Here is a 20,560-nt window from a genome sequence, read left to right on the forward strand (position 1 = left end):
TGGAACAATGCCAGATTAACTGTTCTGCGTTCGGGGTGTGACAGTTGAATCTGCTCATGCAAAGCAGTTTTCCTCCCTCCTCTCATGGTACTCAACCCATTGCCACGGCAGCTGTTTGTAAATATAGCTCTCACCAGCAGCGTTGGTGTTGGCGTGGACCAAGCAGACCAGCATGGGGCAGAGTGCAAGTGTGGTGAATAGCGGATACTCCTCGCAGGGCCGCAGACAGATGGAGGCTTTGGCGAGCAGGCAGGCTCTTCTCTACAGGGCTGCCGTGGATAAAGTGTGGTGTGCTGTCACATGTAGTCACTTACGCTTCCCCGGTTCATGACCACAATCTCTCTCTCTTTCTGTGTCTCCGACCGTCTGTCTGATATCATAATCACACTTTCATGATTTTAGGCCAGGCCAGTAAGTACTTCTGGAAACGAGAACCAAGACATTAATTCATGGTGTCACATTAATGCACTGACTGAAGAAGCTTTCATGGTAAGGAATGGGAAACCCTGTGGACATATTATACGTTTTTCTGGTCCTAGTGACCTTAGTTCCTCAGCAGAAACTCTCCTCATCTTTTTAACTATGATGTGATATCATAGCTAATAAATCCTTGTGACATTTAAATATGATATGAAAGGCTGAATACCGACTATGCAAAACTAGCAACTTGCTCTGGGGCCCCAGACCCTAAGGAACTGTAAAAGCAGTGATCAGTTTTCAGATTTTGCTGTTATTAAAATACAATATCATCTGACATCCTGGGCTTTATAAACTACACCTTGTGACCTTATCCTTAACACAGGCCCTATATCAAAATCTCATAGTGAGAATTCCATTATTCCATCTTATTTTGTACTTACATAGGGTATATTCCTAAATTAATTTGATTATTCAAGTTACCACACAGCAAACCCGCTGAAACCATACACAATTCACGTAAAGGAGAAGGAATTGGGGGTAGATAGTTGGTCATTTCTGTCAAGGGCCCCCCTAGAGGATAATCTCGCCTTACTTTAAATAAAAACTGAAATTTACATTAGAATAAAGCCGAAACGGCCAATAGTGGTATTTCAGTCTGGAGGCACTAGAGGGCGCCAAAACCCAGATCACATACAACTGAATTACCCATGAAAGCGCACAGGTCATCACGTTGGCGCCTTGAAAAAAAAGCTGTTTTTGTTACCTCAAAATGTTATGATAGACAAAAATCCCTCGTTGTACCTACGTTGTCTGGTATATACTTTTAGAAAATAACAGAACAATATCACAAGATGAAGATGGCTCCTGAGCTATAGACAATGTAATAAAACCCTGATAAAACAGACAGTGTCTTCCATACACGGGCCTGCTCGGTTATACCCTCTCTTCCCCCTTTCAGAAGATTATAACGCCGTCTATTTTTCTCCAGTCAGCTCTAAAGGGCAAGCGCCTTCTAATGTGAGCATCTATGGCAGTAAAACGGCAATGCTCAGGATCACCCAGTCAAATGGTCCCAGCTAGGCCGCATTTATTGTTTTCTCTACCCAACTACGGCTCTCATCCCGCCCAGGAGCAGCCGTATATATGATGGAATGCTCGTCTAGCCAATGAAATTGCCGTATGCTGCCGGCTTTGGGGGAAACGGACCAATCACCGATTGATAACATCCGAGGGGCACGCTTTCTACGCTTTCTCTGGCAAGAAAGTTAGTTCCTGCTCTTCCCTGGCCGTTTCCTGTAATCGTACAGTGTTGTGAGACGGAGAAAGCCATGTGTGTCGATGCAAAGGTAAATTTAGCACGCCGAAATTATTACTGTGAGAGTTAGGGCAGTGGATATGATGGTTATTTTCAGGTATTTTTGCCGAAAATTAGACGCAGATCAACCGAAACAGTATTGCGGCCTAACCCGTGTCTGAACGTTGACGGGCAATGGTTATTGTGGCACGTTGCTTTGGTTTGGTCCGGTTTGTTGATGAGATTGAAGGAGTCCGGTAGACTGAATGGTTGGTAGTAAATGACAGAGAAGGGAGGTAACGATTCCAAACATACAATACACCGAGTTTTTAAGCGTTTTCGGTCCCACACACGCTTTTGTAATAGGCACATCTTGGTCGCGGTACAAGCTAATGCTAGCCGACGGTTTTGTGAGAAAGACTGCAATACGAGCAGAGAGGAAAGCATCCTGCCTCTCCAGCATCAGTACCCTCCTCGTCTGACTTCACAACCAACTATTTTCATTCACTGAAGCTCTCCTGGGTAGTCTTTGTATATTACCATTGAAACTGCCTCAAATTTGTAGTTTTTCACCCCCTAAACCTTTAATGTCACATTGAACCCGTTTTCTGGAAAAGGCGGCCACGAGTTCGATGTTATACCCAAAACAAGTATTTTTGTATAACCCAGTGGTCATCCATCGTGTCGTTCAAACTTTTTTACTTTCATATCATAGTTGTTAAATAAGTGCACGGTATGATGGACCTCACTAACAACAGAGTAAACCTGATCTGTTCAGTATCAGCGCACAGAAGATACATGTGTGTTCATGTGAAAGTTGTCCGTGTACATCCTTTCCGTGCTTCAGGAACCAAACGTAAATGAATGATGTTGTGATGTTGATCTGGATCAAATGAACATGGAACAACATTTGGAGCTGAGAAGGAAACAAGGACCTGAAGTTACTCGATTGCCTTTTGCCACATAGGGCCACAGTTGCCAAGCTTCTGTCTGCTCCTTGTATTGTTGAACATTTAAACACACTTACTAACCATCGAGTGAAGCACATCAAATTGTGGTTGATGTATTCAGGTTTAAAGCAGGTGTGATGAGAGTACATTAGCATACAGTAGAGTTTGTTTAAATAATGTCAAAATCATTAACTGCTTCATTTACGTCAGTGTTTCTCCTCTCTTAACAGCTGTCTACTTAAAAGCTGAGAAGAATTGGACTGCAACTATTTAGCTTCCATCTCGGAGTCTTTTTAACGTTGTGCCCGTCTCCCTGTGTGGAGTGGGCAAGATGGCAGACCCCATCATGGACCTCTTTGAGGACACACCCCTGTTTAACCTGGATGCCCTACCGGATGATTCCTTGTCTCAGGGATCTTCAGACCCAGTGGAGGAGGCCCTTAAGCTGGCACTGGGCCAAGTTGACCCGCCAGCTGAGCCGGAGCTCACGGTCAACGCAGACCTTAATGTTCCTGTAGCAGCTCCCGCCATCCCAGACCCTGCCCCCGTTCAAGCCCTCTCACAGCAGCCAGTGCCAGTGCTGACTGCTCAGACTGTTTCCATAGCTGCAGCTCCCACTGTAGCCCCGGCCTCTGTTGATACTGTACCTCAGATCCAGGCCCAGACCACCATACCTATTGTCAGCAACACCAGCGTGGCCACCAGTAGCACTGTCCTGCTGAGCTCACCTCTGACTGTTTCCAGCTCTCCGGCCACCACCACTGCCACCACGCAGCTTACACACATAACTCACCAGCTCACCCCACAGCAATTAGCTGCCATCACACAGCAGGCTGGTGGCAAAATTGTCATTCTTAAAGGTCCCCAGGGTCAAGCCCAGGTGCTGCAGACTGTATCAGGAGCCACAGGCCAGACCAGTGGAAAAGTCATCCGTGTGTTGTCTGGTACTCCTCTTAAACCTGGTATGTCCATACTGCAGGGGGGAACAGTTTTGAATCAGGCGAGCCCAGGACAAGCTCAAGTCAAGGTGGGTGCTGCAGGGGTTCAGAGGCTGCTGCAGTCTCCCAACGGGCCAGTGAAACAGATGCTACTGACTTCCATGCCCCAGCAGACGCAAGGCCAGACGGTTCAGGTGCAGATCCCAGCCCAAGCACAGATGGCTCAAAGCCAGACTCAAGTCCAAGTCCAGCCCCAGGCTGCCCAGATCCAGGTACAGCCCCAAGGCCAGGCAGCTCAGATCCAGGTTCAGGCTCAGGGCCAAGTGCAGCTCCAGCCAGCCATGCAAGCCCAAACGCAGGTAAGCACCACCTCTGCCACGACAGGCTGACTGCAAGGTGTCACCCTGACAGCTGCTCCACAGCAGGTCACGCTTGGATTGGTTTAATGGTTTGCACATCATTGCTGAGTTTCACTAGCTGTATTTTTAGGTCAGTTTCTTTCTTGAGTGTCATAATAAGTCTGATTCTGTGTTTCTGATTCTAGGGTGGTGAAGCAAAGAGGATCACCCTGGTTCTTCAGCAGCCCTCCCAGGCTGGCTCTGCTGCACCAGCGGGTCAAGCTGTTACAGCCCAGCAGCAGGTCACACAAATCCAACAGGTTCAGACAGGCCATGGGGGGCAACAGCAGCAGACCCAGGCTCCAGCTAGACTACTGCTGGGTCAGCTGCCAGGAGGCAAACTGGTGCTCCAGGGAAGCCAACTAGCTGCCCTGACCCAGGCTCGGGCTGCAGGACAGGCTGGAGGACAGCCGAAAGTCCTCACAATTCAACTGCAGGTGCAGCAACAGCCCAACCAACAAGGAGGCGTTAAGGTGAGGAGCATGAAAGTACCTATTTGTTTAATCATGTAGTTTTCCTCTTTTCTTGCTTGTGGCAGATTACTCTGAGCTCTGATGTACTCTTTTGTGATAAAGTGCTGTGTTCATTTAAGAAATCATGCAAACTGCCACTTGTTCTCTGTTGATGAAATTCAAAGGGGAAGTTGAAGGTCTTGAGTGTTGCTAATATTGATTTAAGCAAAAGTTTTTCCCGACACACTCAATATTGACATTGTCTGTTTGTAGTCAAGTTTTCAACCATTCCTGTTGCGTTAACGCTAGCTCACTTTTATTGGCCATATATGGACAGTTGTTGTTTTGAATGGCGCATGGTATCAGCTCACTGTAGCCAGTGGATAACAGATGGACTGGAGTGAGCAAGTTTTAGAAACACTTGGAGATAAAGAAAACAGTAGGAATTTTAGATCAGACTTCCCTGTGTCCTCCTTACTTGAGGCTGAATGGGTTCAATTTAGAAATCAGCAGTGTTGCTCTTTCTGTATGTAGCAGCTAAGTCAAATTGATTGTTGGCCCTTAAAAGTTTGTCAAAATAATGTTTGACATAACTTCTACATGACCGTAAATCACAATGAAGTTGCCATGTAAGATACACATGTGCAGCTTGGGCGTGTTTTTGCTTAGTTTATTGCTATTTCATAGTCGTGGCTTAGATGAAACAATCAGAGGTGATACTGATCTCTGTGCTTTCAGAACAGAGGTTGGTCTGTGTTAGGCTAGCTTAACACAATGTTCTGAAGCAGAGGGAAACAGTTAGTGTAGCTCTTTCAAAGGTGTCTTTTTCAACTCTGAAGCTGTCAAACCTAAACCACCCTGGAGAGATATCTATATGAGAGTACGAAGATTAAATTGATAATTGCTCCACTCTCGTCTGACTGTTGATAGACGCCAAACAAACACATTTCCCAAAAATCCGAAAGTTCTGCCAAATTCTCAGATCATGTATTTTAACTGCTCTACTGTGTTACATCTAACCTGGCTTTGTAATCTCCCACTTTGATTCTTTTCAAAGTGGACCGTGACTTGACATGTCTCTTCTTCCACTCTCCCAGTACCAGTTAGTCTCAGGAGCTGGCAATGCAGGCAGCCCACAGGTGTTGCAGATCTCACAGGGCCAAGGAGGACAGAGAGTTGCAGTGCCGCTTAAAATGCTTCTCCAGCCGCAGGTAGGCCTCCAGATGTGCAGACATTTTCTTATTTTATATACTGTACACTAGAGGGGGGCTTACTGCTTTCCCAGAAAAAATGACAGAAGATGCAAAGAGTTTCTTCACTCTGAAACATTCTCCTTCACACAGACAAGTTCAGCCACTTCTGCTGGCAGCACCGTGTCTGTGGTGAAGGTCATCAACACGTCAGCTGCAGGCCCCTCCACGACAACCACAACTCCGTCCCAGGCCATCCGCATCACCAAGGCCCCCGACGACCCTGCCTCTGTGCGACGAATGGAGATCCTGGACAAGCAGGAGAAAGCAAACCGTATTGTGGCTGAAGCCATAGCCCGGGCCAAAGCACGTGGTGAGAAGAACCTGCCCAGAGTCCTGAACCAGAACGAGCTTCCAACCACACAGACCTCCCCGGAAACAGGAGGCACCCTGACTGTGGTGTCTGCTGCTAAGAAAAAGACCAGCGGAGGAGGAAGCAAGAAGAAGAGTCCCGTAGCTGGGGGAACAGTGCCCAAAACCGCAGGGGGGGCCGACAAAAAGAGCAAAGCGAAGACACCAGGAGGAACAACTGGGGTGGCTGGATGCACAGTAATACCTGGGGCTGGAAACAAGAGCAAAAGCAAGACCAAGACAAAGTTAGTGATATAAATATCTAATATATATGTATGTATTTGTGTGGAGGGAATCATTTCAATGCATCTGTGTTCTGTCTTCTCGATGGATATTTAATGGTGTTTTGCCACTACTTCATTCTGTGTTTGTCTTTGCTCTCTTCCTCCACCACAGCACCATTACTCTGGTGGGAGCAAAGAAAAGAAAGAGAAATGTGTCCTCAGACCACTCTGATGGGGAGCTGAGTCCGGCCTCACCTGCTGCACTGGAGGATGACCTGATTACGGTACAAACACATACACAGTCACGTTAGTAAGATCAGCACACTTTTGAAAACTTCCCCCAAATCTTATCAATAGTCAGCACAACCAAAGACAATGGATACATATATAAAGGACGATATTGTCTCCAGGGACAAAACTGTTTTGTAGTGAAACCTGTTTTAGAGCCAGACATCAGCACAATCTACAAAGCGTGTGATTTTTCTTTTTTTTTTTCCCTTGTCTTTTTTCTTTTCTTTTTTTTTGTTTGAATTGAAGTGGAAAGTAATGCCACAGACAGAGGTGGACATTTAATAATGTCTGTTCTCATTATTTTACATTGTGGTGTGTGTGACCATGAGTTATCTGCATGACCTTTTTCAAAACACACTCAATTTACACCTCTCTCTTCTGGCCAGAAGAGGCGCTCCAATCGGGTGGTGAAGAGAAAGAAGTACACAGAGGACCTGGATATCAAGATAACAGATGATGAGGATGAGCAGGAAGATGTGGACGTTACCACAGCCGCGGAAGCTCTGGCCTCCATCAGTTGCGGGGCAGCAGCGCAGCTTAAACAGGAAATGGAGGTGGATGGTGACGGACACGCGAGCATGCAGTTCTTTGTGGTGAGTGCAGAACTGTTGTAACAAGGTTATTTTTTTGTCTAAGGTGAGATTGAAACGACCACCATTAAAAGATGGGCTCAGACTGAAACAGGATGGATGTGTTGGATTTGAATATTAAGAGCAAGGTCAACAGTTCAGTGTTGTACTGTTTGATTTTTACAGGAAAACCCAAGTGAAGAAGATGCTGCCATTGTAGACAAAGTTCTGTCTATGAGGTTAACCAAGAAAGAAGTATGTTTAATCTCTTTTTTAGTTATTCCAGTACAATTCTTTAAGATGATTTAATCTAATTTTGAGAATCATGGAAACCCAAAAACCCTTTCTTCTCTCCCAGGTGTCCCAGGGCCAGTATACCAATGTTGAGGAATTCTTTGTGAAATACAAAAACTAGTAAGTTTTAAGATCTCTTGACAGTTATTTTCATTTTTCTTTTTTTCTTTTTTTTTTTTTGTTGTGTCGTCATCCAGATGAATAAAACTTGACTCTCTTGTTCTTAGTTCATACTTACACTGTGAGTGGGCCAGTTTGGAGCAGCTGGAGAAAGATAAGAGGATCCATCAAAAAATCAAGAGGTTCAAGACCAAACATGCACAGATGAGGCACCTCTTCCAGGAGGTGAGGGGGGGGGGCGGCACATGATGAAACCTCTTGTTTTAGGATGTGGTTGAACTACACGAACTATAGCTTTCTACATATTTCCACCGTCTCTGACCCCCGTCTCTTGTGGGCCTCTGCAGGATGAGGAGCCGTTTAACCCAGACTACGTAGAGGTGGACAGAATCCTGGATGTTTCCCACAGTGTGGACAAGGACAATGGCGAGGTGAGAGACCAGGCCCTAACAGGGAATCACTTTCACAGCTGGATGAAAGAGAAAGTCTGATCCTGTCTTGACTGTGTGGCTGAACTCTTCCTTTTTTCTATCAGAATAATGACCCGTTCTCTTTTTTTATCAAGTTACACATTTGCAATAGTTAAATACTCGATTTCACTCTCTTCCCTCTAGCCTGTAATCTACTACTTGGTGAAGTGGTGCTCTCTGCCTTACGAAGACGCGACTTGGGAACTGAAGGAGGACGTGGACGAGGGCAAGGTTGAAGAGTTCAGCAAAATCCAAAACCGGCAACCTCGCCTGAAGAGAACGGTGAGCAGTCAAGTGGGAAATAGTCAGGAGTTTAATTCTAATTACCTGGTTTTTATGCACATTCAGAATTAAACAAGGTTTTCCCACTTGGTTAAAGTGGAAAATATGGTGCACCAACAAAGAGAAGATGCAGTGAATGTGGGTGGAAAAGAATTATTCTTTAGAATAAAAACTCATGCTGCTATACCTGAGGCCAATGCGATGGTGTCCAAAACCAAAACGTAAAGGGTTCAGGCGGTTCTCGTCTTTTCATCCGTGTTTCATTGTCTCTCCTCAGGCACGGCCGACTGCCAGTTCATGGAAGAAGTTGGAGGAGTCCAGAGAGTACAAGAATGGCAACACGCTCAGAGAGTACCAGCTGGAGGGAGTCAACTGGCTGCTCTTCAACTGGTACAACAGGTATTTATCTCTCTCTCTCTCTCTCTCTCTCTCTCACACACACACACACACTACATTCCATGATGCCAGGTAGCATTTTAAAACCATAGGCAAACTGGATTAGTTTCACTGAGTAATCAGTGTTTCTGAGGCTCCTTAAGGGGTCTAAAATCCAATAATCTGAATTTTAGGCCTTTTAAAATGTCCTCACAAAATATTGTCTTAAAAATTGATTGATTGGATTATGAGGGTAAGGCTGCCTTTATGAAGTTGTAGTAACCTCAGTCTTGCTTTTTGATGTGTCATATTCGAGCTGTAACAAAACTATAAAATGGAACAAAGAACCAATAATGCAAACTGTGCAGCTTGTTCAGAATTTATCAGAGCACACTCAGCTAGTGTGTCATGATGTGCTGTTTGGGCTAATGTGGCTAAGGTGTTCAGGTGCATTCATAGTGGTCTTAAAAAAGTCTTAAATATAACCTGTCAAAATGTGCAGAAACACTGTGTAATTAAACCAGTCACACAAACAACTTTAGAATTGGGGTTGCATTGGATTGTAGTAGAGCACAAAATAAGGGGACTGCATGACGTAGGCACTGTGTCCTCTATGTTCAGGAAAAAGTAACTTCTTTTGGAGTCATGCTTGTTGATTGCTTCACTAATTACTCTCTGTTTCTTGATTCTCAGGCAGAACTGTATCCTGGCAGATGAGATGGGTCTGGGGAAGACCATCCAGTCAATCACGCTGCTGTCTGAGATCTACGCTGCTGGCATCCAAGGCCCCTTCCTGGTCATTGCCCCCCTCTCCACCATCACCAACTGGGAGAGGGAGTTCTCCACATGGACCAACATGAACGCCATCGTCTACCACGGCAGCCTGGCCAGCCGACAGATGATCCAGCAGTATGAGATGTACTGCAAGGATGATAAGGTGGAGTTACTGATTATGATCGTTGTCGATTTACTTCACTGATGTTAAACGCGTCTAATGAGAATTGCCGTTCTGTCTAAAGGAGCACTTGATCCCGGGTGCGTACAAGTTTGATGCCCTCATCACAACCTTTGAGATGGTCTTATCTGACTGCCCGGAGCTGAGGGAGATCTCCTGGCGTTGTGTGATCATTGATGAGGCTCACCGCCTTAAGAATCGCAACTGCAAGCTGTTGGACAGCTTGAAGATGCTGGATCTGGTGAGTGGACCACAACCGGATTTCAGGGCAAAATCGGTGAATAGGATAGAACAGGAAATCTGCTGCTCCAAAAATCTTATTGTTAACTGTTGCAATCAGTTTGACGTTGACATTCACTGTGGGTGGCTTTTCAAGGGTAGTGAGACCCCATCTGAACTTTTCCATACCTGTTATGTTCTTTTCCCTTCTGAATTCCTGGTTCTTCCCCCTCTTCCTTCTTTATTGTCCCCTTCTTTTTTGCATCTTTTTTTCCTTTCCTCCCTGCCTGATAAATGCTTTCCTCCACTTCCTCTCCTCCTTATGTTCTGTTTATGTTCTGTGGTCTCTCCCAGGAACACAAAGTGTTGTTGACCGGCACTCCTCTCCAGAACACTGTGGAGGAACTCTTCAGTCTGCTTCATTTCCTGGAGCCTGCTCAGTTCCCCTCTGAGACTGAATTCCTCAGAGACTTTGGAGACCTCAAAACAGAAGAACAGGTGTGAAATATACACACACACACATTCACAGACACCTTTGCTGAGGGTGTAACACAATTGTCACTGAGCAAATCTTTCTTTTTTTTTTGCCCACAGGTTCAGAAACTGCAGGCCATCTTGAAACCCATGATGTTAAGAAGGCTCAAAGAGGATGTTGAGAAGAACTTGGCACCCAAACAAGAGACCATCATTGAGGTTGGTGTATATTAGTGCACATTCATGTAAACTCTGTGTTTTGTTAGGAGATTTGAATGACACAAATAGGCTAATCGTTTGATTCTTGGACTGTGCTCCCTCTCAGGTTGAGTTGACGGATGTCCAGAAGAAGTACTACCGGGCCATCCTGGAGAGGAACTTCAGCTTCCTCAGTTTAGGAGCAAATAGTAACAGCAATGTCCCGAACCTGCTCAACACTATGATGGAGCTACGCAAGTGCTGCAACCACCCCTACCTCATCAATGGTACTGCATCACAATATTAACTCACAGTTGTCTCCAAGCACTGTTGATAATTTTAAATGTATTGAGAATACATTTACTGGTGTTGGATGTGATTAACGACAGTGTGCCAAGGTTGTTTAGTCCTTTGTTCTGGGCATCATGCGTTCTGTGTTTGTGTGTGTGTGCTACATTCAGGCTTGAAAATGTACAGCTGTACATATATTTTCAGTAGTAACTGACCTGAATTGTGCCTTATTATTCATATTCATTCGAAGGGCCATTCCAAGTATTAGCATTTCACTTGGCAGAAAAACAAATGGTGTTTCAGGAAGTACCACGAGTCATTGTTGTTTTTATTTGGTGCCATTTTTCAGAGTGAGCTCATTGTATATCAGAGGTGAAATGTTTTTTGAAAGCTGTCTGCACACGATAAGCAGTGTGAGCTGTGCTTGCTGCAGGTTTGGATGGTGCTGAGATTGGCTTCACAGGTCATAGCATAATATATGCTGTGTAAACAAGAGGTGCAAATTTAAAGTGATGACAACTGCGGTTAGCACTTATTTTTCAAACTGATTCATTTATCTTTTGAAACTTAAAAGGCTTCCTTCATGGTTAGTTGTCACTCACAGTCAGCTGTAATATGATTACTTGGAAAGGGCAGTATAAAATCTGAGTGTGTGGAACGGCTATCAGTCATTCTGAGGGAAAACAAAAGCTTAAGTTGTTGCAAAGTGACTCCTCTAGTGGTCTAATTCAAATGTAAAGTGCCCATGAGTCTGTAACATTCACTTCACCACTGATTGTCTGGAGGCCTAAAAGCACAATATATTTTGATGACAGCTTGACATCCCTGTTTGTCATTTAGAAACAGAGGAGCATTAAAGTAAACTGTTGATATTGATGAAGGTGATTATTATTAACAAATATGCATCACAGTAACTTCAATACTGCACAGCAGATCGCTGCCATTCCAGCCGTGGAAAGCCAGCATCATTGAATAGATTTGTAAAATTGGACCTCTTGTCTCTCTCTTGTCCAGGCGCGGAGGAGAAGATCGTAGCGGAGTTGCGGGAGGTTTATGACCCCCTGGCTCCCGACTTCCATTTGCAGGCCCTGATTCGGTCGGCCGGCAAGCTGGTGCTACTGGACAAGCTGCTGCCTCGCCTCAAGGCAGGTGGCCACAAAGTGCTCATCTTCTCCCAGATGGTGCGCTGCTTGGACATTCTGGAGGACTACCTCATTAACAAGAGGTGAGAGGGCCAGGGTGTATTTTGATGCAGTTGATGATTTATAAAATGTGTTAAATATTGTCATAACTTAAGTATTATGAGGAATTGTGACATGTTAATGTGATGTGAACTTGTTTTTTTTACAGATACCTTTATGAGCGAATTGATGGCAGAGTGCGTGGGAACTTACGTCAGGCTGCCATCGATCGCTTCAGCAAGCCTGACTCAGACCGCTTTGTCTTCCTGCTGTGTACCCGTGCTGGCGGCCTGGGTATTAACCTCACTGCTGCTGACACCTGTGTTATATTTGACTCTGACTGGAACCCTCAAAATGACCTGCAGGTACGAGATTGTGCTGTACGGTCTACTATAAAGTTAGTTCAATGAGACTGCAAGAGCAACAAACATTCTGTACATTTGTTTCTTTGTTTACAGACTCTTTTGTCCAAAACTTGGATCCGATTTGATTTCAGTAGCTGTATGTGGTGCCCACTTATCCCTTTTTTTAAATGCTTCTATCAGGCTCAAGCACGGTGTCATCGTATTGGCCAGTCTAAGGCTGTCAAGGTCTACCGTCTGATCACTCGGAACTCCTATGAAAGGGAGATGCTGGATAAAGCAAGTTTGAAGCTTGGGCTGGATCGTGCCGTCCTGCAGAGCATGAGTGGCAACAAAGACAGCAATGTCAACGGGGTAAGAAACCTGACAATCATTCACTCAGACTGCCAGGTCATTTTGAAGTTGCTCTGTTGTGTTGTACCTCATTTATTCTGAAAAATGAGTTTGCTTAATCCAGTTTTGTACATGGCTTTCTGCTTGGCCTTTAACAGATCCAGCAGTTCTCCAAGAAGGAGATTGAGGACCTGCTGAGGAAGGGAGCCTATGCTGCCATCATGGATGAGAATGATGAAGGCAGTCGTTTCTGCGAGGAGGACATCGACCAGATCCTTCAGCGAAGAGCCACCACCATCACCATCGAGAGCGAGGGCAAAGGCTCCACGTTCTCCAAGGCCAGCTTTGTGGCCTCTGAGAACCGCAATGACATTGCCCTTGATGACCCGGAATTCTGGCAGAAGTGGGCCAAGAAAGCTGACATAGACATGGACTCCATCAATAGAAAGGTAAGTGTGCAGTGGTCATCCAGAGCTGACAGTGCTGATTGCCACAGCATGTGAAACACTCCAGATTGTACTAGTGTATTATGTAGTTATACTCTTGTAAATAGGCATGTTAATTAAATGCTGACATGTTGCTTGGGATTAATATGTGATTAATAAATGAACTTCTCCCCCCACAGAACACCCTCGTGATCGACACTCCCAGAGTCCGCAAGCAGACCCGTCAGTACTCCAGTTTACGAGGCGAAGGTGGAGACCTGTCTGATCTGGACAGCGACGACGAGTATCCGCCTGCCAATTCCAGACAGTCGCGTGCCTCCAGACGCTCTGACCGACACAGTGGCGGGGGTTATGGCCGCACTGACTGTTTCCGGGTGGAGAAACATCTGCTTGTCTATGGGTACGAAGGCTTTGCTGATACCTTTATGTGCCGTCAATTTATACTCTTCACTCCCTTCCCTTGTTCTTGTGCTACAATCTGTTTTCTTCTTCTGCAGTTGGGGTCGCTGGAGGGACATCTTGTCCCATGCCAGATGTAAGCGCCGTCTGAGTGAACGGGACGTGGAGACGATTTGCCGTGTCATCCTGGTCTTTTGTTTGCTCCATTACCGTGGAGATGAGAACATCAAGAGTTTCATCTGGGAGCTCATCACGCCGCCAGAGAACGGGCGCGAGCCTCAAACACTACTCAACCACTCTGGTAGGAGCTGCACACCGATAACAACATGTTTTAAGGAGAAAAAACACATTCCTACTTAACTCATAACCTCATGTAGTCAGTGCTTGAAGACCTTTCCTTGATTTGTGTTGTTTGTTGAGATATCTGTTATTGAAATGTTAAGTAACTGTATATTTATTTTGTCTGCCCAGGCCTGTCTATCCCTGTTCCAAGAGGCAGGAAGGGTAAGAGGGTAAAGGCCCAGAGCACATTTGACGTTCAGAAGGTGGAATGGATCCACAAGTACAACCCTGACACCCTGCTCCTGGACGACAGCTACCGGAAACACCTCAAGCACCAGTGCAACAAGTCAGTGAAGCCTCATCAGTTGTCTGAGTGTGATTGAAAGCGTTGTCGTCCCTGTTCAAACACTAAAACCTCTACTCTCCCACCTCAGGGTGTTGCTGAGGGTGCGTATGCTCTACTACCTGAAGCAGGAGGTGATTGGCGAACATGCCGACTCTGTCCTGAAAGGGGCTGACATCAGGTATGTGATGCTGCCCTGCGCCCAGTGAATGCAGACACACACTGACTCAGTTACTGAAGCTGACTGTGGTGCAGTTAAACATAGCATGTCATGCATTTATTTATCTTCTCCAGAGATGTTGATATCTGGATGCCTGAGATGGAGCAGCAGGAGGTGCCTGCAGGGTGGTGGGATGCTGAGGCAGACCGCTCACTGCTCGCTGGCGTATTCAAACATGGTAGGTTTCTGCTACATGTAAGCTTGTGACATTTACAAGAAAAGGATGGGGATTTGTCTGGCGTAAATTCAAATGTCAGCGCATTTATTTGTCATTTAACAACCTTGACTCGATCTCTGTTACCAGGTTATGAGATGTACACCACCATGCGTGCTGACCCTTGCCTCTGCTTCCTGGAGAGAGCTGGGCGGCCTGATGACAAGGCCATTGATGCCGAGCAGCACACTGGTGACACCGAGCTGGGAGACGAGTGAGTGATTCTTGCCAGCAGGGCCAATTAAAACTTGTTCTCTTATTGATTAATAGCTGACTCAAGTTAAAAAACTGTAGACATTTTCATTTATTTCACTTTGTTGTTACAACTTGAATTTAAATGGTCAAAGTCGTCAGATTAACTTCATGAAACATTGGAAAGGTGAGCCCCTGTGGTGGACACAGTCCTCGCCCTTCTCCAGCTTGATGGTGCTTTATCGTTTGTGTTGTACAGTGCTGATTATGATAAGTACTCAGAGGACCCGGAGTTCAAGCCCGCATCAAGACACGCCAAAGATCTCTTCGAGGAGGTACCAATCTGACCCATCTCACTGAAGTGTTTCTGTCTGCACTGCTCAGTTTGGAAAGAATTGGGTGAATATTTTGGAACAAAGCAACAGTAATAAACAATTTAACGAGTCTCTATTCTGTCCTCCAGCCTGACTCCATGAACGTGGACGATGAGATTTCTGTGGAAGACAAGGCGGGGCCACCGATCACAGAAAACGTATCCAGCCAGAGTGGTGCGTGCGACTGGCCCTCCAGCTCGTCACTAACAGCACGGTTGCGGCGGCTGATCACAGCTTACCAACGCAGCTACAGGCAGGAGCAGCTGAAGATCGAAGCGGAGGCAAAGGGCGACCGTAGACGCAGGCGGTGCGAACAGGCCAGCAAGCTGAAGGAGATTGCACGGCAGGAGCGCCAGCAGAGGTACACTGGTGCTACTTTATTTTCTGTGTGCAGTGGCACAGGGGCATGCATACATGCACCTCTGTAAGTGGAAGATAGGATGATTAGTGGAGTGAAAGTAAATAAGCAAGCCACTGTAGTATTGATGAAGACATGACCCATCCCTAAAAACGATGTGTTAGGTGGATACAAATATTTAATATTTTCCATCTCATCCGTCACTTCACTGGCCATCTGTCTGTCTCCCAGGTGGACACGTAGGGAAGAATGCGACTTCTACCGCGTGGTGTCCACTTTTGGTGTGGAAAAGATCAAAAAGGAGCCCGGTCTTCCTGAGGGCGGAGACCCTGATTTTGACTGGAACCGCTTCCGTACCTTTGCTCGTCTGGATAAAAAAACCGATGAGAGTCTCAGTCGATACTTCCGTTCCTTCGTTGCCATGTGCCGGAGAGTTTGCCACCTGCGCCCAGGCCGTGGTGAAGGTAACTCCTCCTACACGTGCTTTCAAAGTAGACAGACTTCGCTACCTGAGCAGCAGTTAAAGTGTTGAATGCTTACTTTCAATCCAACAACGTGTAACTATTTGACTGCTGGTGATTCCAGTATTTATGCACAGGTTATTCAAGGTTTCTGTATTCTTCTTATGTGAATTTAGTTTCCTTAGTCTGATAAAAGATAAAATCAGACTTCATTTATCCCACTCTGGGGACATTGAGTAGTTATTAACATAAGTAGAATATGATTGCATAGAGTTTGCAGTCACATTATAGTAAAGCTCTCTTTTCTCTTCCTGCTCAGATCCATCAGAGCTTTCCCAGGCTGTGGCCCCCATCACTGAGGAACGTGCTTCCCGTACCCTTTACCGCATCAGCCTCCTACGTCGCCTCCGTGAGCGAGTCCTGCCCCATCCCTCCCTGGAGGAGCGTCTGCCGTTGGCTCCGCTCAGTTCTGAGCTGCCCAATTGGTGGAACATCCCGGACCATGACCGTCAGCTGATGCTGGGCGCCGCACTGCACGGCGTCAGCCGCACGGAGCTCTCCATCTTCTCAGACCCACAGTTCACCTTCAGTCAGGCTCGAGAAGAGTTCATCCAAAACCAACAGGCCCCACCCCCTCCACCTCCGGCACCGCCCATTGTACCCCTCAGCCACCCAAAGACTGAGCAGGACGTGCCCGGTGTGAAGGAGGAGGGAGCTGAAGAGGACGCCCGGTTGCTCGGCGGTCAAATCAGTGCTGACCTGCAGAGTACGCCCTTGAGTCACCATGACGGCAAGGCGGGAGGGCAAGGCTGGAGCTTGAAGAAGAGCCGAGCGAAGGTCGGGAAAACAGAAGGAGGAAGGAAAGGAGAGGGAGGGTCTGATTCGGATTCAGATTCTGATTCAGGCTCATCATCGTCCGAGCGATCAGGCAGCAGTGATGACAGTGGAGAGAGTGAGGAAGAGGCAGAAGGAAGTATGTTGGTAGTTAAACAGAGAAATGTTGATTCCTCCAGGAATAAACACAACATATTGAATTGTTTTCCCTTTTATTTTTCTTAGCAGGAATGAAGCTGTGTGACGTGGATGAAGATAATAGCTTACTCTCAATGACTCCATCTCAGGATGGCATTCCTCCTCCTGATCCTCTCAGAGTGGACTGGCCCAAGGTAATTCATCTACAGTTCAGTTAACGTTTCTCTTTAAGGAATAAACCACATGTTTATTTTCTTGTTGTAAACAACTCATACATGTGGCTTCCTCTTGGCCTCAGGACCGTGTGTTGATCAACCGTCTGGACAGTCTGTGTACGCTCGTGCTGACCGGTCAGTGGCCCTCAGGGCGGCGCTACGTGTCTGAAGCTCAGCTCAACCCGAGCTCAGAGCTGGTGGGAGACGAGATGGCCTACACAAGGGTGATCCGTAAACCCAGCGGCACGCCAGTTGGCCCCGGGGCAGATGGAGATGATGGAGAGTTCACTGTCAAGCTCCTCAAGGTGAATAAAGAGTAGAAAATGAATTATTTGAGGCGTGGACAGGCAGCGGAAAATATGCCAAAACTGACATTCTGTTGCTTTTATTTGTGGATAAATCTGCATGAATCGGAGAGGTTTCCAGACCAGGTTTGTCAAAATACTTTCATTCAGCTGCTCCAAGGTGCAGCTGTGATGTGTAGTTCACAGTGAAATAACTGCTCTTGTCTCTCACTCTGTCAGGAGGAGGGGCTGAAGCTGACCTTCTCAAAGCAGGCTCTGATGCCCAATGGGTCTGCAGGAGAGAGCAGCGGTCGCAAGAGACGCAAGGACCAAGAGGTATAAAAATCAAGTTTACATGTTCCTGTAAAGCACAGGAGGAGTTGTATTTTAAAAACAAAAGTGCTTTGGATTTTGTTTGCGAGCTCGGTTTTTGTCTGTATCTCTTTCAGTCGTCTGACCCAGATGGACTTCACGATCCACTGGAGCTTACTCCTCGGCGGAGGGACCCTCCGACGTGGTTGAAGGAGAACCCTGATTATGAAGTGGAGGGAGACATGCTGGAGGTACGCTCGTGACATGCATCAGTTATGAACAGGATCACCTGTTTAAGTGTCAATTCATATTTCCCTGCGTATAATAAAATGTGTAAAGTATGTTTCGACTTCATCACGTCTTGTTTCCTCAGCTTCTTGTGAACAGGAGTAAGAGGAAGAGGAGGAGGAGGGCAGATAAAGCCCTGACAGGCAGTGAGAAGGTCAAAGTCATCAACATGAGGACAGGAAAGAAGGTGAGACCCACAGCAAAATGATACCGTACACCTGATTTGTTGGCCGTGTATTATCTCTCGCTTACAGACAAACATCCCAATGTTTCTCCTCCGTAGGTTGGAGCTGCTTTCTGTCCGATGCTGCAAGACCTGAGGGGATATCTGGAGGAGAATCCTGATAATGCTGTAGCACCCGATTGGTCGGAAACTGTTCGGAGCTCTGTATGTACTCAGGATATCCTATTATTCCATGTTTGCTGTGCAGTGTTTGTTTAGAAATGTGACTTTCTTTTTCATTGCTTTCTCTCTGATCTTCTACTTCTTTAAATCTACTTTCAAGACACTTTTAAAGTACAGTTGAAATGTAGTTAAAATGAGGTGTACGGTTTTTTACTGGAAGAGAATTGATCATGTTTGGTTACAGAAAAAAGCTTTTCTCCCTGATTGGTAAATTTGGGTCTTTTTCCCATAATAGATTTTCGTGTTTCCAATAATATTTTTTTCTTCTCACAGGGCTTCCTGCCTGAGACCTTCTTCCACCGACTGCTGAGCGAGCACTCAGAGATCCCCAAGAAAAGCCGCCGCCGCCATCACCACCACCACCACCACCATCACCACACTCCAGATCCCACCCCTGAAGACCCCAACCTGGACGGAGTTGAAGAGGAGACTCTGGTCTCAGATGGAGCCTACATGATGGATGAGGAGGACCTGGAGACGTCCCATCATTTCATCACCAGTCCGGACTTTGACGTTAAAATGGAGGGCGGCGACAGCCTTTCCCAAGGTGACTATGACAGCTCGGATCAAGAGGCGCTATTGGACGATGTCATCATAGAACAGAAGGACTCTGACTCCTCATCAAGCTCAGAGGATTGACTGAGCCCCTCGCTCCGAACACATCTGACTTAGTCCCCTTCTCAACAATGAATCATGTTATTCCTCATCATTTATTTTTCTCTATTATGTATCAAATTATGGATGTGTTTTCTTTTTGTTGCTACTTTTATTCATTTATTTTATATAGGGGATTTTTTTCCACGAAAGGAGCAGGTTTGCACCCATCTGTTTTCTTTTTCCATCATCACAATTATGTTCCATCTTTGTCTCCTCGATCTTCCTCTCTAACCTTTGACAAAATGGCAAAAAGCTGAGCTTTCTTACTTCATGACTTGTCATTCTCCTGCTCTTCCTCCAAACCAATTCTTTCCCATCACATTCCCAGTCATGACCAAAAGGGGACCCCTGCTGTACAGATACCCTTTTCTTATCTAAGAACCTCAATGCTGGTCCTCTAGCACTACATGAAACTGGACATGTGTACTGAGCAGAGCCTGGATCCAGATCCCACAATCCCCACCCCCTGCCCAGATCTCGTTTGGTCATATCTTGTGTGTCCAGACGAGTGTGTGAACTACAAGGGGAATCCAGTGTGTGGATGTACTGTTATTGTTTTCACTGTGGGAGGGGTGGGGGTTGACAGGGAGGGAGAGGGAAAGTGGCGTATTAGTTACTGAAGCAGTGCTAGGAGGATGGGTGTATTGTACAATGTAGAGCTCGTCAATTGTGTACTATGGTGCAAAGATGACGGCAATGAGTTACTATTCTTGTTTTATGATCTGAGTGTATCTGTGAAATGAATAACAGCAATCTACAGTGAAAGCAAGTTTGTGTGTGTTATTGTGACTTTGATGAAGAAGAAGCTATAAGGAGGTTTGTAACCCAAAAAAAAAATCTCCATTTCTCTTTAACAGTTGTGTGTGCACTACAGCAGATGGACAGGAGCTTCCTTTATTATTACTGGAAGTGTCCACACGTACAACATTCTCAAGACGTATGAAGTACTAGATCAGTACTACATCAGCTTACTTAAAAAGAAAGTTCAACAGCTCATCTATTGAATTTCTAGACTCACCCTGCATGAAACAACAGCTAGATCTCCAAAACGACTCCAGTAGTGCTCAATTGTACATGCTCTTGTCTAAACTTTAATATGCAGCTATTATTTCAATTTGTATTTCTAGTATATATTCAGATACACTATGGAATTACAGTATACATTATTCATCTTTTAAGAATCATCAAGTCTGGATAAATCCTATCTGTGATCAGTAGCTGTTGGCAGGCTGTAGCTGAAATGAATTAAGTGCTAATTCATGATGGTGTCCTGACAAGGGTGCAAAAAACAAACAAACAAAAAAAACGAACAAAACAGCATAGAAGTGAGGAGAAACTGAGGTGTTCAAAGGAAATAAAGGTCTTAATGCTCTTTCCAGTCAGCTGCGATTGATAGCGTTGGTAAGAATCAGCCATTAATGTAACCCACGACAGAGTCTATCAGGT

At 45.7% G+C, this 20,560-nt stretch overlaps 1 protein-coding gene across 3 annotated transcripts; it reads left to right on the plus strand.

The window, feature by feature from the left end:
• The first annotated feature begins 1,680 nt into the window (after window positions 1–1,680).
• chd8 (chromodomain helicase DNA binding protein 8) lies at window positions 1,681–19,900 on the plus strand. 3 transcript variants are annotated; one of them, XM_076744835.1, is made up of 39 exons: window positions 1,681–1,766; window positions 2,895–3,961; window positions 4,147–4,473; window positions 5,550–5,663; window positions 5,796–6,298; window positions 6,450–6,561; window positions 6,955–7,161; window positions 7,324–7,392; window positions 7,496–7,551; window positions 7,659–7,776; window positions 7,899–7,982; window positions 8,166–8,303; window positions 8,581–8,702; window positions 9,372–9,615; window positions 9,698–9,874; window positions 10,207–10,350; window positions 10,447–10,545; window positions 10,652–10,811; window positions 11,830–12,040; window positions 12,166–12,361; window positions 12,542–12,712; window positions 12,850–13,140; window positions 13,317–13,537; window positions 13,635–13,837; window positions 14,008–14,164; window positions 14,253–14,342; window positions 14,456–14,559; window positions 14,686–14,809; window positions 15,047–15,122; window positions 15,251–15,522; window positions 15,751–15,983; window positions 16,300–16,953; window positions 17,043–17,146; window positions 17,251–17,472; window positions 17,692–17,787; window positions 17,901–18,014; window positions 18,137–18,238; window positions 18,335–18,439; window positions 18,731–19,900. In XM_076744835.1, exons 2-39 carry the CDS (start codon window positions 2,996–2,998, stop codon window positions 19,094–19,096), a joined length of 7,752 nt encoding a protein of 2,583 aa, XP_076600950.1. In that variant the 5' UTR covers window positions 1,681–1,766; window positions 2,895–2,995; the 3' UTR covers window positions 19,097–19,900. The 3 variants fall into 3 exon arrangements, with proteins under 3 accessions (XP_076600950.1, XP_076600948.1, XP_076600949.1); XM_076744833.1 differs by having other exon boundaries at window positions 17,040–17,146; window positions 18,731–19,899; XM_076744834.1 differs by having other exon boundaries at window positions 6,958–7,161; window positions 17,040–17,146; window positions 18,731–19,899.
• Window positions 19,901–20,560: the final 660 nt, after the last annotated feature.

This window comes from Chaetodon auriga, chromosome 12 (assembly GCF_051107435.1).
Source record: "Chaetodon auriga isolate fChaAug3 chromosome 12, fChaAug3.hap1, whole genome shotgun sequence".
Classification (NCBI taxonomy): domain Eukaryota; kingdom Metazoa; phylum Chordata; class Actinopteri; order Chaetodontiformes; family Chaetodontidae; genus Chaetodon; species Chaetodon auriga.

Coding starts and splice junctions, on each gene's coding strand:
- chd8 (XM_076744833.1), top strand. CDS start 2,996: ATGGCAGACCCCATCATGGACCTCTTTGAGGACACACCCCTGTTTAAC. Junction 15,123..15,250: donor CCAAAGATCTCTTCGAGGAG/GTACCAATCTGA, acceptor TCTGTCCTCCAG/CCTGACTCCATGAACGTGGA. Junction 15,984..16,299: donor GCGCCCAGGCCGTGGTGAAG/GTAACTCCTCCT, acceptor CTTCCTGCTCAG/ATCCATCAGAGCTTTCCCAG.